The following is a 12396-nucleotide window of genomic DNA, read 5'->3' as shown; positions in this document are numbered from 1 at the left end:
GCACTGCGTGGTAGGTTCTCAGTTAGCCGAATCCCGACCTAGAGGGGAAAAAGCAGGACAGCTCTCACTGCCTCCACTGCTTTGAGAAGGCAGCGCAGAGGCCCATCCAGCTGCAGAGGACCATCTCCCTGCGTGCGTGGCACTCATCTGATTTTCTACAACTTGGGAGATGGAAGGAGATGAAGAGGTTCAAGAGACCCACTACTCGTCTGAAAGACGATACAAACAAGCAGCCAAATACAAAATAGCGCCCAAAGATGCCCGCTGCTTACAGCTCCAACATTGCCGCTCGGGCCCCTGGTACTGACACCCATTACCAGCACAGAGTGACACCTCAACATACAATAAGTTCCCAAAGAAGAGCACAGCAGGCAATAAAGAAGAAACACAAAAGTAAGAAACCTTCTACGTTCAGTGTATGAAAGAACTTTGTCTTCTTGGTTTTGGTAAACCTACTGGTAGTATTCACTGCTCACTTGTGGAAACCCTGATGCACTGTCCATGCCCCCTGCTGCTGAGAAGAAAGCCTGTGTAAAGAAATGGAGGTTAAAACCTGCTCTGAACTTCAGAGATAATGATTCCACCGCAGTTTCTCTGATGTTGCAAAGGGGTTGTTGCTCCACGGGCACCTAGTACCAGGGAAACGCAACACTTCCGTCCCTAACCAGGAAGCTGGGGGAAAACGGGAAGGTTCCTGCAGCCAATGCAGAAAGCTGAGACAGCAGATCTTGACACTGGCCTCTAGCTTCCCTGAGAGCTTTTTGGGTGGCCCTACCAAACTTTTGATGGCTCTACAAGACTGACCTCTTGCAAAGAGGCTAGGAGACTTAATTCTTTAATGATGCTAAAGTATTCAGACATCTGGAGAGAAGTATTATTCAATTACTGTTGTGCCAAGGGAAAAACTCTCTTCCCTAATCTTAGCTGCAGCTATGGAGTAATCTTTATTAGTGCATGCACGCTGCGTGATAACACAAGGAAGTATCTACTGCAGAGCACAGGCAGCAGGCAATAACTACTGTGGGAACCTTAACTCAGCATTTCCTGACAGGGGTGATTAAAATCTCAAACTCAGTGTAATATTAACACTTTCTCAAGAGACTGACAGCACATTTGCCCTGTTTACTTTACCAATTCACAGTCTGCGCAGTAAGCTGCATACGGTACTATCAGATTTAGGATTGATACAGACTCACGGAAAATGAAACCAGTGGTAGAGAAGAAATGGCAGAGACTCAGCTCCTCAGCTCAATTTGCCCTATCCAGCTGTTTTTTAAAACAAAAGCAATACAGCTGTTCATTGATCCAGCTGCCTTTTTTGTGTTTCTTATGGGAATCCCACACAAAGTGACCTGATACTGTCAGGTAAGCAGGGGTCAGCCTGGACTCTCCTGCCACTGCACACCTAGAAACACGCAAGGTGTAACGGACCAGAGAACAGCCATTCACAGAGCGAAACCCCAAAACGCTGCGGGCGCAACAGACAAAACCTTAAGCACAAAACAGCCAGGCTGCAACGCAAACGCTTCTTCAGCTCGCTTTGAAACTGTCCCATGCCCTCTGTGCCAGCAGTGCCAAACCCAGTTAACGTGGAAGGGGCCAAACGGAGATGCACGCCCCTCCGTGTGGACAGATGTTCTTCTGGCTCTGCATCTCCCTAGAAAACATGATGCAGCAAACTGTGAAAGAAGCAGCTATGCCAAACCTCCACCTAAACACACAGTGCCGAGGCAAACTGCCAGCTCCGCATGCCACCTTCCCTTGTCACAGCAGCGGCTGCAGTGTGAGCTGGCCTTCTGCAGACTCGCCATCGCGCTTTACTAATTCCATACAGCTGGCTCCTAACCCTGAAACAGAGTAATGATGGTTGCGTCTTTGTGTAGGGCTACAGAAGGAAAAATAAAGTCAGCACTGAGAAGAGACACGTGGGCATGTGCGGAGCAGCTTCTCTGCTCGCTGACGGGGACAGCATGCACATCAGCAGGTCCTGGGAGAGTTATCATTCATCATCTCCCTGCCAAGCGTGCCACCACATAGGACTGGCACCTGAGCGCCTATACAATGAAGAAAGGGACCACTGAGGACAGAAAACGTCCCAAATCAATTTCTTGTCACCTGTGAAACAGCCAGCATCTCCACAGTAAAAACACCAATCACTTTTGGTTTGGGCTGGGTTTGAAGCAACAGTCTCCGTTTGAAAGGCAGAAGGATCCTCTCTCCCACGCTTCCGCCCAGTACACATCCAGAGCTGTTAGGGTCTGTACTTGCGGTGTTATATCTGCTTCTGGAAGCCGAACACTTTCCTATTCTGCCCTGTAAAATTCCCTTCTCTGGCCCAGAAACAGCTGCCGAAAAGACTGATGCCCGAGGAGCTACCTGCAGAGCACAGCTCTCGGCACAAACGAAAGAACGCAGCTTGCCTCAGCCTTTCCAAGGGCTAAAGCCGGCAAGGAAGGAACCAAGGTGGCAACGGCGCAGTTTAGAGCCATTTCCCCGAAACGACACGTAAGCACTGGCACACATCCCCTGGGAGAAGAGCTGTTCCCTTCCGCCCGGCTGGGGGACGCGGGCAGAGGTGCTGCCAGCATGGGGGCTGCTGCCTGTCCCTGGCGCAGGCAGGGCCCTTCCGAGGCCAAACAGTGCCACACAGTGGCAACGCACGGTCTGCTCCGCTCCTTTCCAGAGAAGGAGCTGCAAACCACTCCGCCATGCAGCGAGGAAGAGGGTAAGAGGCTACAGCTTCAAGGAGCGAGGAGTCCAGAGCTTCCCGAAGACCTGCTGTCTTTATCCAGCCCGCAGCTTCACAGCACGGGAGCTTTGGCAGTGAAACAGATTTAAGTTTTCCTCTCCACCCGCTTATTTTGGTGACACGGCCGCGGCACAGCTCCACAAGCGGTTGTGCCAATGCACGTGGAGTGCTGCACCGCGGCACCGCACCAGGCACAGGCAGCCCAAGTACAAATATTTTTTGCCAAAAGCGGCAGTGCCCAAACCTGTGCCCTCAGCTCCCCCCGCCCTTTCGCCGTGGTATTTCTGATCACGCGGCCCCTCACTCTAAGCGGGGAAAGCTTTCCGCGAGCCAACGTTTCAAATAGGTGAAGAAATCAAGACTGATGGCAGTAATCAGCCGCGCAATCTGTGCGGGCGTTGCCAGCAACCTGCACTTCAGAGAGCGCAGCCCCCCGCTGAAGAGACCGAGGGCAAGCTCTAGCAAACGGTGCTGCGCTACAAACAACAAGACATCACTGCCCCCTACTTTGCTGGCGGTTACGCTCCCTCACATGGGAGCGCTGCAACAGAGAAACTCCCAGCGCCTCAAAAACACTCACAGCGTCTTATGTCAAAGCATCTTCATCAATGATTTATGGAGAGGCTAAAGCTTGGCACGGTCCTTTCAATGATGCTGAGGAAGCAAAGGTCTCCAGAAGAGAAGCTGAGAAGAGGGAAAACAACCAAGGGCAGTAACGTCTTAAAAATGCTGCAGCTATGTGCCAGAGCTTATCTTTCAAAACTCCAAGACTTCACCCCAGTTCCACCCAGCTGAAGTCACAAACTAGTTATAAAAATGCAATCGAATCTGCGAAGCTCTGGGCCCCACAGCCTGCCGAGAAGGTCTTCCCAGTTCTGCTAAACTCACATCCTTAACAGCCATTTTAGGACAGGCAGCCCAGAGCTCCCTGGCAAGTTCTCTTACGAGCCGCATGTGCCAAAGCAGTGCAAGGATTCCTGGAGGATGAGCTCCCAACCACCACTGCCTTCGCCTGCATTCCTGCGCCTGACAAACAGAGTTCACTCGGGCTCCTCTTGCAAGGTACAGAGCTCAGGGAGGCTCACGAGAGACGCCATTAGTCGATTCGTTTTTTATCCTTGCAAAAGAACGGCACCAGTCTGACCCCTCAGCAGAACCAGTAATGCAAATATGACACCTACGCTGCAAATTAAAACCATGGTTTTCAGGTTCCCAGTGCAAACCTCTGATCATCTGGCACTGGGACAAGTGACCCACTTGCAGAACAAGCCTCGGAGCTTACAGGGTCACTGTTAACCCTGGTCTTCAGCACCTGACCTCATTTCCCACCGGCAACCTCACCCAAGTTAGAGCCCTCAGCAGAGGCATTTTACAGCATCTTCTGTTTGTGCCTCTCCTAGTCCGTATCAGCCACGCCAGCACACGCTGCCAAGAAATGGATGGTAACAACATGCCTTAAACATGAGAGGCACGAGGTCACCAGCTCCTCAGCCTGACCCAGGCACAGCTCCCATAGGGGAAGCCAAAACACTGGAAAATTTAGCAACAGGAAAGCAAAACAGATCCAGTGTCATTCCACCGCATTCCAAACACATGACACGAAAGCCAACTGCTGCCTCCTGCGGTACTCACGTCGCTGGGGCTGAGGTTCCCAAGACCGTTGTCCTGCTCAGAATCCCTGCCGGACTCGTGGCCCTGGGAGGAGCGGGGGTGGGAAGGATGGATCCAGATCTCCAGCCGCGTGGCATCATCTCCAACTTGTCGCAGTGTGGATTTCTTGCCCTTCCCCCGGCGGCTGGGGCTCAGATCCAGCACCTGATGTTTCCTCTGCTCCATCTGCTCAGCCTGGGCAGACATGACAGATTCAGATCACCCAGGGATCAAAGTTCAGGAAAAGTACAACATTTTATTTACATGGAGAAAACAGCGCTTCCCCCTGCTTCAGAACTACGGTAACTCACTGACAGGTCCAGAATTTGCTTTCTGACCCTGTACGGACAGTGCAGGTGAGAGGTTCTCAACTCCAGCTGCCCCGGGAGAAGAAGAGCTGTGTCCAGTCCTAGTGGCATCTGACAGCCAGCGTGCTGTATCTTTGACTTGGGGTGTCCCTCTGGGGCACAAAGGGACTGCAGCCTCTTTTGTCCACCCCCATAGGTGTGGGGCACCTCTGGGATAAGGCAATGATCATGCTGCATGCCACGGCCATGCTGCAAACCACAGCAACCTACAGCTCTTGCTGAGCTTAGCTGTTTTACAGTTTGTGACCCAGAAACGAGAGATTCGGCTGCCCAAACAACCCCAAAAGCAAGCTGAGGGGAGGCAGAAAACGACATCACCATTCCAAAGGCTGTGTCTTTCATCTGACTCCCAACGTGGAATTTCTTAGAAGTAGGTAAGTGGTGACTTCAAGTCCAAAAGCCGTCATCACCCTTGTCTCTGGATCACAGCTCTCCAGCACGGGAGAGCCAACGCGGGCAGCTGCAGCATCCTACAGCCCAGCTCCAAGACTCACCTTGCGTTTTGTCTCTTCAAACAGACTCATGAGGCTCTCCTTGGCCGTGAGGATGGGATTGCTAGCTGCCAGACTGCGCATGTAATAGTAGACGGCATCCAGCTTTCTCCTCTGCAAAAACACAACCAGACTCAGAGCTGCCGCTCGTTCTGGGGCATTCAGGGCCAAGCCCCGTATCCTTCACCTTCCCTGTCCCTCAATACACGTGCCACCTCCCTCTATAGTGCCTGGGACAGACCGACATGCCGACAAACAGGACTTTGAACTCTCCAGCCACATTCACAGCTACATACAAGCACCAGCACAGAGCACAAGCCCTTTGCCAGGATTAGGGAGCGCAGGTGACACCGCAGCCTGCGGACTTCGCTTGCTCTAGCCCTGAGGCTGCTCCAGAAGCCATCGACCCCGAGGCTCGCACAAACCAGCCTCTCACCCAACATCGCAGTAAAAGACTACAGCATAAATACTGAACTCCTGACAGTTCAGGAAATAACCCCTTTCAACATTACCATGAAGATGGAAATGACTCCACGTGAGTTTTACAAACAGCAGAGGTCCTGAAAGACTGAAGGGTCTGCCAGACTCCTGCCGGCAGGGGGGCAGGATGCCCCCATCTCAGCCTCTGGGCTCAACCCCTCGTGCTCAGGCAACTTCTCCCACAGGGAATACCGTGAGAAAGCACACCCCAAGTCTTTATGCTACCAGGGAGGGTTTTGCCCACATGCTGCTGGCTTTATAGGCCGTCACAGAGAACAGGACACTTTGCTGCTCTGAGCCCCACACCGGGAGTGAGAAAGGTCATTCCCAGCCCCAAAGGAAATGCTCTTCCCAACCCTGCAGTTTTGAGTGGCTCTGCTTTTCAGTGTCGCGAAGAGGCAGATCCCTACCAGCCCCTGTGTCCCAGCCTGATACTTCCATTATCTGCTGACAAATCTTCCTTGAAGCAAGTTTTCCTGCATGGCTGGAGTAGCCAGCAAAACTGACACCTAAGAAAGTCGTATATGGATGTCGCTTAAACCAGTGCCCACAGGTTCAAGGAAGACACGGCAAACAAAACCAGCATCCTCATGACAGTACAGTCTTGAGCACAAAAATCTCATGCAAAACTTCAAACACCACCCACTTTTAAAACATCTGCACTCTCAACAGCCCACAGAACAGTCCCCAAAATGCCGACAGCCTGAGGGAGAAGCGTGTATCTAACAAAGCTGCCTGAGGCCATGGCAGCTGGAACGCACCGAGCACATTCTGCCATCAGCTTTTTAGTTTTTTTTTAAAAAAAAAAAAAAAAAACAACAACAAAAACATCTGGGAGCACTGCCCTAAACAATGCCTTTCTCCAGCAGATGGAATCTCACAGCGATCCCAGAGGTGCTCTCTATGCTTGCTGCATCCTTGCACGATAAGCATCTTACCGTGTAGATGGCCAGAAGCGCCAGCTGGTTGTATGGGCGGCCGTTTTTGGGAGCAATTTGCTGAGCCTTCAAGTACCAGCTGAGGAAGGAAAGAACCAAAGAGAAAGAGTTACTGAAAGGACATCAGGTTGCCGTCCTTGCTGTTAAGAGCACAGAATTCCCCTCGCAGCGTTGGCCGTCCCGCAGGGAACGGGCCCTTTGCACAAGTGCCCTCTGCCTGCAGGAGCGCGCACAGGCAGCGAGCCTGCACCCGGCCTGGAGGGGCAGCCGGGGCACAGGGCAAGAGAGAGGGGCAGATACAGCTGCAGAAGGAAATGTTCTTGGCTCAGCCCGAAGCCGGAGCCAGCAAGTGCTGTCCCCGCTGCAGCCTCAGACACAGAGAATATTTCCCCCTCGGTCCCCTTTTTAGCTCCACGGCAGCTGGCACCAAACCCTTCTGGTTGCTGAGCTCGTTTCCAATATTTTCAAGACACTTAACCATCCCAAGAGGAGAGGCATCCAGTTCAGTAGCAGTCCATCCATCCCTCCATTCTCCTCTCTATTTTCCCTCAATTGTATTATCCACTCTCCAGCTTATACCATGCCACACGGATCCACCAACACTGTTCAGACACACCAAGGACCCGCCACGTTCCCCCCAGCCTCCCTGAGATACCAGCACACCCCATAACGTCCATAGACCCCAAAACAGACAGCTTTCCATGCCCTGCCCTTCTAACCCCCACAGATTTCAGGGCTCCATCCCCCATGTTGGGCTTACTTGCCCACCCCACCAGCCTTTGCTCCAGAAAAAAAAATCAGAAAAACAAGAGTAACAGGAAGTGCCAGTAAGTAACTCCTGATGCAGTCAGAATACATGGATACGTATGGGAATCTCTCCCAGCTGAAAAAGCTACCAGAAAAATACAACAGCCTTTCTGCCAGCCCCAACAGCATAAACCCTCCCTGCTGCAGGATCGGCACAGGACAACTTCCACACTACATGGCTGGATCTGCTGGCTTGCTCCCTGGGACAGCAGAACAGCCTAGGCTACACCTTACAGCTTCACAGAACTACAATAAAATAAAAAGGCATGGAAAGACTTCTTTGGCTAGAGGCGAGTTTAAGCGTGAAATGAGATACACCCCTTGTAGAGAGAAGAGGAGCTGTGCTCAGCGCTACAGCGAAGAACACAGTACCTGCGTGCCTTTCCGTAGTTTGCGGTGTCATTTGCTTGTTCTCTGTATCGGCAAATGTCCCCTTGACAAATCATACACCTCTGAGCACTGATCAGCGCATACTTCACCTGGAAAGAAGCATTCAGTACATCATGTGGGACCCGCGCAGCGCTGGCTCGCCTGCAGACCCAGCGAGCACACAGGGACTGCAGAGAGCTAAGAGGAGGTCAGTGGCACACTGAAGGTCTCACAAAAGGGCAGCAGAATTAAATGACAAGGCTCCGTGGCACTGGTTCAGCATTTGTAAGGGCAAGCCAATCCCCTAAACACCTCCTCTCTTACAACAACGTCCCATCTCTCTCCAGAAGAGAGTTGTTCAGTCCATGACCAATCTGAGGACAGCTGTTAGACAAACGCATCTCTCTGGGAATGGAGCTGGACTAAAATATCCCTTCCCAGCTGTCCCTCGCACCTGCACTCGCAGCTCAGGGCAACACGCTGTCAAGTGTCAGGGAGGAAGCGCAACTGTTAGCTTTCCTCGTCCGTTATTCTGGATTCCACAGACAGAAATAAGAGATGTTCGATATCCAAGGCAAAGCCAGGGTACCTTTGGACACTTCTTTTCCCTTTATTAGCCCTGGTCACAGAGGAAGCTAAGAAATGTTAATCCACCAGAGTTGGTTCAACAAGATCTGTAACAGGTTCCCTGCAAACATACAGACATGTGTTCAGAGTACAGCTGTGTGGCGGTGTGCTCTCCCCTTTTCCCCCCGCCCCGGCTCCTGCTCAAGCCATGGCCATCAGCCGGAGTTGTTATGAGTTGCACTTGAACTGGGGGAGATGGCTGGCAACATAACCAAAACGCCGCCTGGAGTGGGAACCTCGGTATCTTGTTCCCATGCGAATATGACTATAGTCAATTATCTTACGCCATAAATAGTGGACAGCCCAAGAGCCCCTTGAGCTCTCCTGCATGGCAGGGGGCTGCACGACAAGACCTCCCCTTGAGTGGGGATGCTCGCTTAAGGTTCTACTCCTTGAGGTTGAGAGATTCCTTGCCGCAACAGATTGTCGGTAAGCGACTAATAGCATGCTAAACTTTGAAATCTTAGCTAAGTGACGTAAGGATTGATTGCGCATATATAATCCTTTAGACATAAACCGTTGACCAAGTCTGGGACTAGGACTGGATCCAGCCGCAGCCAGACTCCTCTCTGAGAAGGACTTTAGAAAGCCAGGGGGTCCTTTCTGAACCTCGTGACTCAACGGGAGGGTCTCCCTGAGAGCTTGTCTGACCCTGGCTTCTATGCAATAAATAATCAAGTGTACCCTGGCATCGAACCTCGTAAAACACTGTCACATTCACTACTAACTTTGTTAAATCACTGTTTTATGTTAATAAACATTTCACTACTTCTCTCTTACAAGTGAAGTTAATCACTCCGCCCGTGACAAGCTGCCTACCTCTTGGCAAGGGCAGCACATTGAGTTCAGCATGTTGCGTAAGATTAACAGGATAAGAAGTCTCCAGGAGGAAGCCAACCTACCATTTTCCTCAGAGGCTTGCTGCGGATGGCCATCCCGTCCATATAGTCCTCCAGCTTGAACTGGTATGACACCTGCAGCTTCTGGAGTAGGCCATCAAAAAAAGAAGTGCCCTGCAAAACACGCACATACTTGGATAGTACAGTCCTGATGACAAGCACAAAATCACCACACCATCCCTGCCACGTGGAAGAAAGAAGGTCCCTCTCCCTGAGATTTGGGCTGTTTTCAGAAAACAAGGAGGTCGGGGGATCTCCAACCTCAGAGGTTTTCAAGACTGAGCTAGACAAAGTCAAGACTGACTCGATCTAGTGTTTGAGGAGTCCCGCTTTGAGCAGGGGGTTGGACTAAAGCCCTCCAGCAGTCCTTTCCCACCAACCTAATTCTACAAAACACATCCTCTCAGATCTGTCAGCCTGCCTTCTACAAAGAATAAACTGAGCTGCACAGTTTAACGGAATGGCTTTTAAACAAATTTGATAAAGATGGCACAAAAACCTCGAGGAACGCTTCTGTTTATTTCCACTTCAGAGCATCGTTTCATTTCAGCTTAAATCAATTCCTAATTAACATAAACCACACCAAAACAAGTCTTGTTTACATTGTAACAGATGTCCACCTGGACACCTGCCACACTAACCCATAATCCGTCTGAGCGTTCTCCTTGCACAAGGACGGCCTAAGGCACACAGAGATATGAATAGGATCAAGAAGGCTAGTTGTCCAGTTACACCATCCCATTCTAAACGGCAGCCAATCCCACCCAAAGATTTAGTGGAGTTTGGGGATGTTTCTCTCTTCTTACCTCGTCCAGAAGCTGGAGCAGTTTGTTCCGAATTTCTTGGGCATTTTCCCCCTGAGGGTCCTTGAGAAGCTGCCGGAATTTCTCAATCACCTGGTAAAACGTGTTCTTCCACAGCAGCTGGTCCACGTTCTGGGTATCGGAGAACTCGATATCCATCAGGATGCACCGTTCGTACAGCTGTAGCATCTCCACCCTACAGCGAAACACAATCAGCGGTCAACACAACAGCAACTGCCCAGCCTGGGCCTGAGCTGCCAGGGAACATCTGCTGAGCCACCTGCTGCCTCTCATCCAGCGCGCACGAGACGTCAGCAGCTCAGCCCGCTAGTACGCTACGGCAAATCGATGCTTCCACACACGTCCCAGAGGGAGATGGGAGCTCTTGCAATCAAACACTCTTCCGGCTCCAAGAGGGCAAATCTGAAAGTACCATCTCCCTTGTACGTACACATCAGAACGGATCAGGGTCTGGCAAAGAGCAAGGAGCTCTGCTACAGCTCTGCCACTGAGAACAGCAAGGCACCAGTGCCTCCTGATACTAAACCAGAGAAAGCGTGCACTGCCAGGCTCTGCTCCTTCTGAGCACAGAGTCTGGCTGCTACAGGCCAGGAACAAACACTTGGAGAACCAGAGGGGCGGGAGAGGTCTTGCCATTAACATGATCCCCACCTCCCTTCCATCCAACCAAACTAAACAGCAGAAACAGAGACCCTGATTCCACAAAAATTAATGAGTGCTGGGAATGTCACACCTGAAGGAAATAAAACCTCGGAGTTCCAGAAATCACATTCCCCTCGCCAGCCACCTACAGCCTTGCCCGGATGCTGGAGCGGAATTCCTCCCCCAAATTTAATAAAATAGTTGCAGGCTAGAAACAGCACCGCGATATGTGGAGTTTACGGTAAAGGGGATCCTCAGCTGTTACTACCTTGGCAGCCTTATCCCTTGCAATGCTTTCAACACTACAGAAAACAGTACAACAGCGTAGATGGTAAAGCCTGGAGTGAAGCCAGATGGCAATGCCTGGAAGAACCTGAGCGAATACGAGAACGATGCTGGCAGGCTCCTGTGCAAAGCGCAGAGCATGGTCGAGCTGCCCGACTCCACGGAGTCCCCAAACCCCACACGCACGCTTGCACAAACACCAACCAAGAGAAGCAGATGTTTCTGCAGATGGACATCCGATAAGCAGCACTTGCATCCAAGAGCCTCAACACGGCTCCACTGGCTGGCAGCACGCGCAGGCAGGAGATGCACTGAGACGGACGGACGCCGCTCGCAGGGACGGGGCCAACCCTGCCTATGCGCTCAGGGCACTGCACAGTCCTTCCTCTCCCTCCGGACAACAGCTCTGGGTGATCTCGACACCTTGGGAAAGACCTAAAACCTCCAGCGCTGCTTCAAGCACAGACACATCCCACCCTGTGGTCTATAGCTCAAGTCCCCAAAACACAGAACAAGCCCCAAAATGAGCTCACCTGCTAGATTTGTTTCCAGTCAGCTCTGAAAATAAGTCTTCGGAGAAGCCCCAGAGACACGGAGGTCACAAGTAAATGTGAAAGATGCCAAGTAGAAACTTGCTACAGCCATGTTAACTACCCTCCAGAGCACCAGCGTCACTTCCCTCTCACTGGCTTCACCAGGCTACTCCCCCTGGACCGCCACATGTCACAGCATCGAGTGGCGTCAAGAGCAAAACTACCCGGCACTTGAAAGGCGCTGGCACTGTTACACAGGAACTCATGCAACACTTCACAAGCACAAGCCGACAGTCGCCGCCCCTGAAGCCCGCAATGCAAATCAGACAGCAGATAACGGAGGACAGGTAAGAAAGCAGAAGTCCGCCAGCAAATACTGAAAGCACATGAGAGCACTGTAACTGAGAGAGACCGGCTCCAGCAAGAGCAAGAACGACCCAAGCGCTGCAGCGGGTGCTCATCCTGCTCCCTCACGTCCCTGCAACGCAGGCAAGGCATTCCACAACCACAAGAAGCCCTGGCTTAGCTGCCAGCCCAGGCAAATGATATCTCCACCCACAGTTTCCTTCCAATACCCACACACCATTGGTACATGACAAACAGTCCCAGCACATCAAAAGCTAGCGAGCCACTGCCCCATCTCCCAGTCTCCGAGACATCGACGCCTCCAGTATACCAGATCCCCAAGGAGACACCATTCTCCGGAGAACAGTTCTGGTGGCAGTTCACCCTGG

At 51.7% G+C, this 12396-nt stretch overlaps 1 protein-coding gene across 3 annotated transcripts in view; it reads right to left on the bottom strand.

Annotated features, from left to right (window-relative positions):
- The window catches only part of SMG6 (SMG6 nonsense mediated mRNA decay factor), a 119739-nt gene that overhangs the window by 101471 nt on the left and 5872 nt on the right, over positions 1 to 12396 (bottom strand). For all 3 annotated transcript variants that reach the window (XM_054208535.1, XM_054208532.1, XM_054208533.1), the window contains exons 3-8: positions 10185 to 10377; positions 9382 to 9492; positions 7856 to 7962; positions 6677 to 6755; positions 5262 to 5372; positions 4382 to 4594 (exon numbers count right to left, since the gene is read on the bottom strand). In XM_054208535.1, coding sequence (XP_054064510.1) covers positions 4382 to 4594; positions 5262 to 5372; positions 6677 to 6755; positions 7856 to 7962; positions 9382 to 9492; positions 10185 to 10377 — 814 coding nt within the window. The remainder of the gene's footprint in view (positions 1 to 4381; positions 4595 to 5261; positions 5373 to 6676; positions 6756 to 7855; positions 7963 to 9381; positions 9493 to 10184; positions 10378 to 12396) is intronic.

Source organism: Rissa tridactyla, chromosome 7 (genome assembly GCF_028500815.1).
Source record: "Rissa tridactyla isolate bRisTri1 chromosome 7, bRisTri1.patW.cur.20221130, whole genome shotgun sequence".
NCBI lineage: Eukaryota > Metazoa > Chordata > Aves > Charadriiformes > Laridae > Rissa > Rissa tridactyla.
This window is presented reverse-complemented; position numbering and strand designations above follow the sequence as displayed.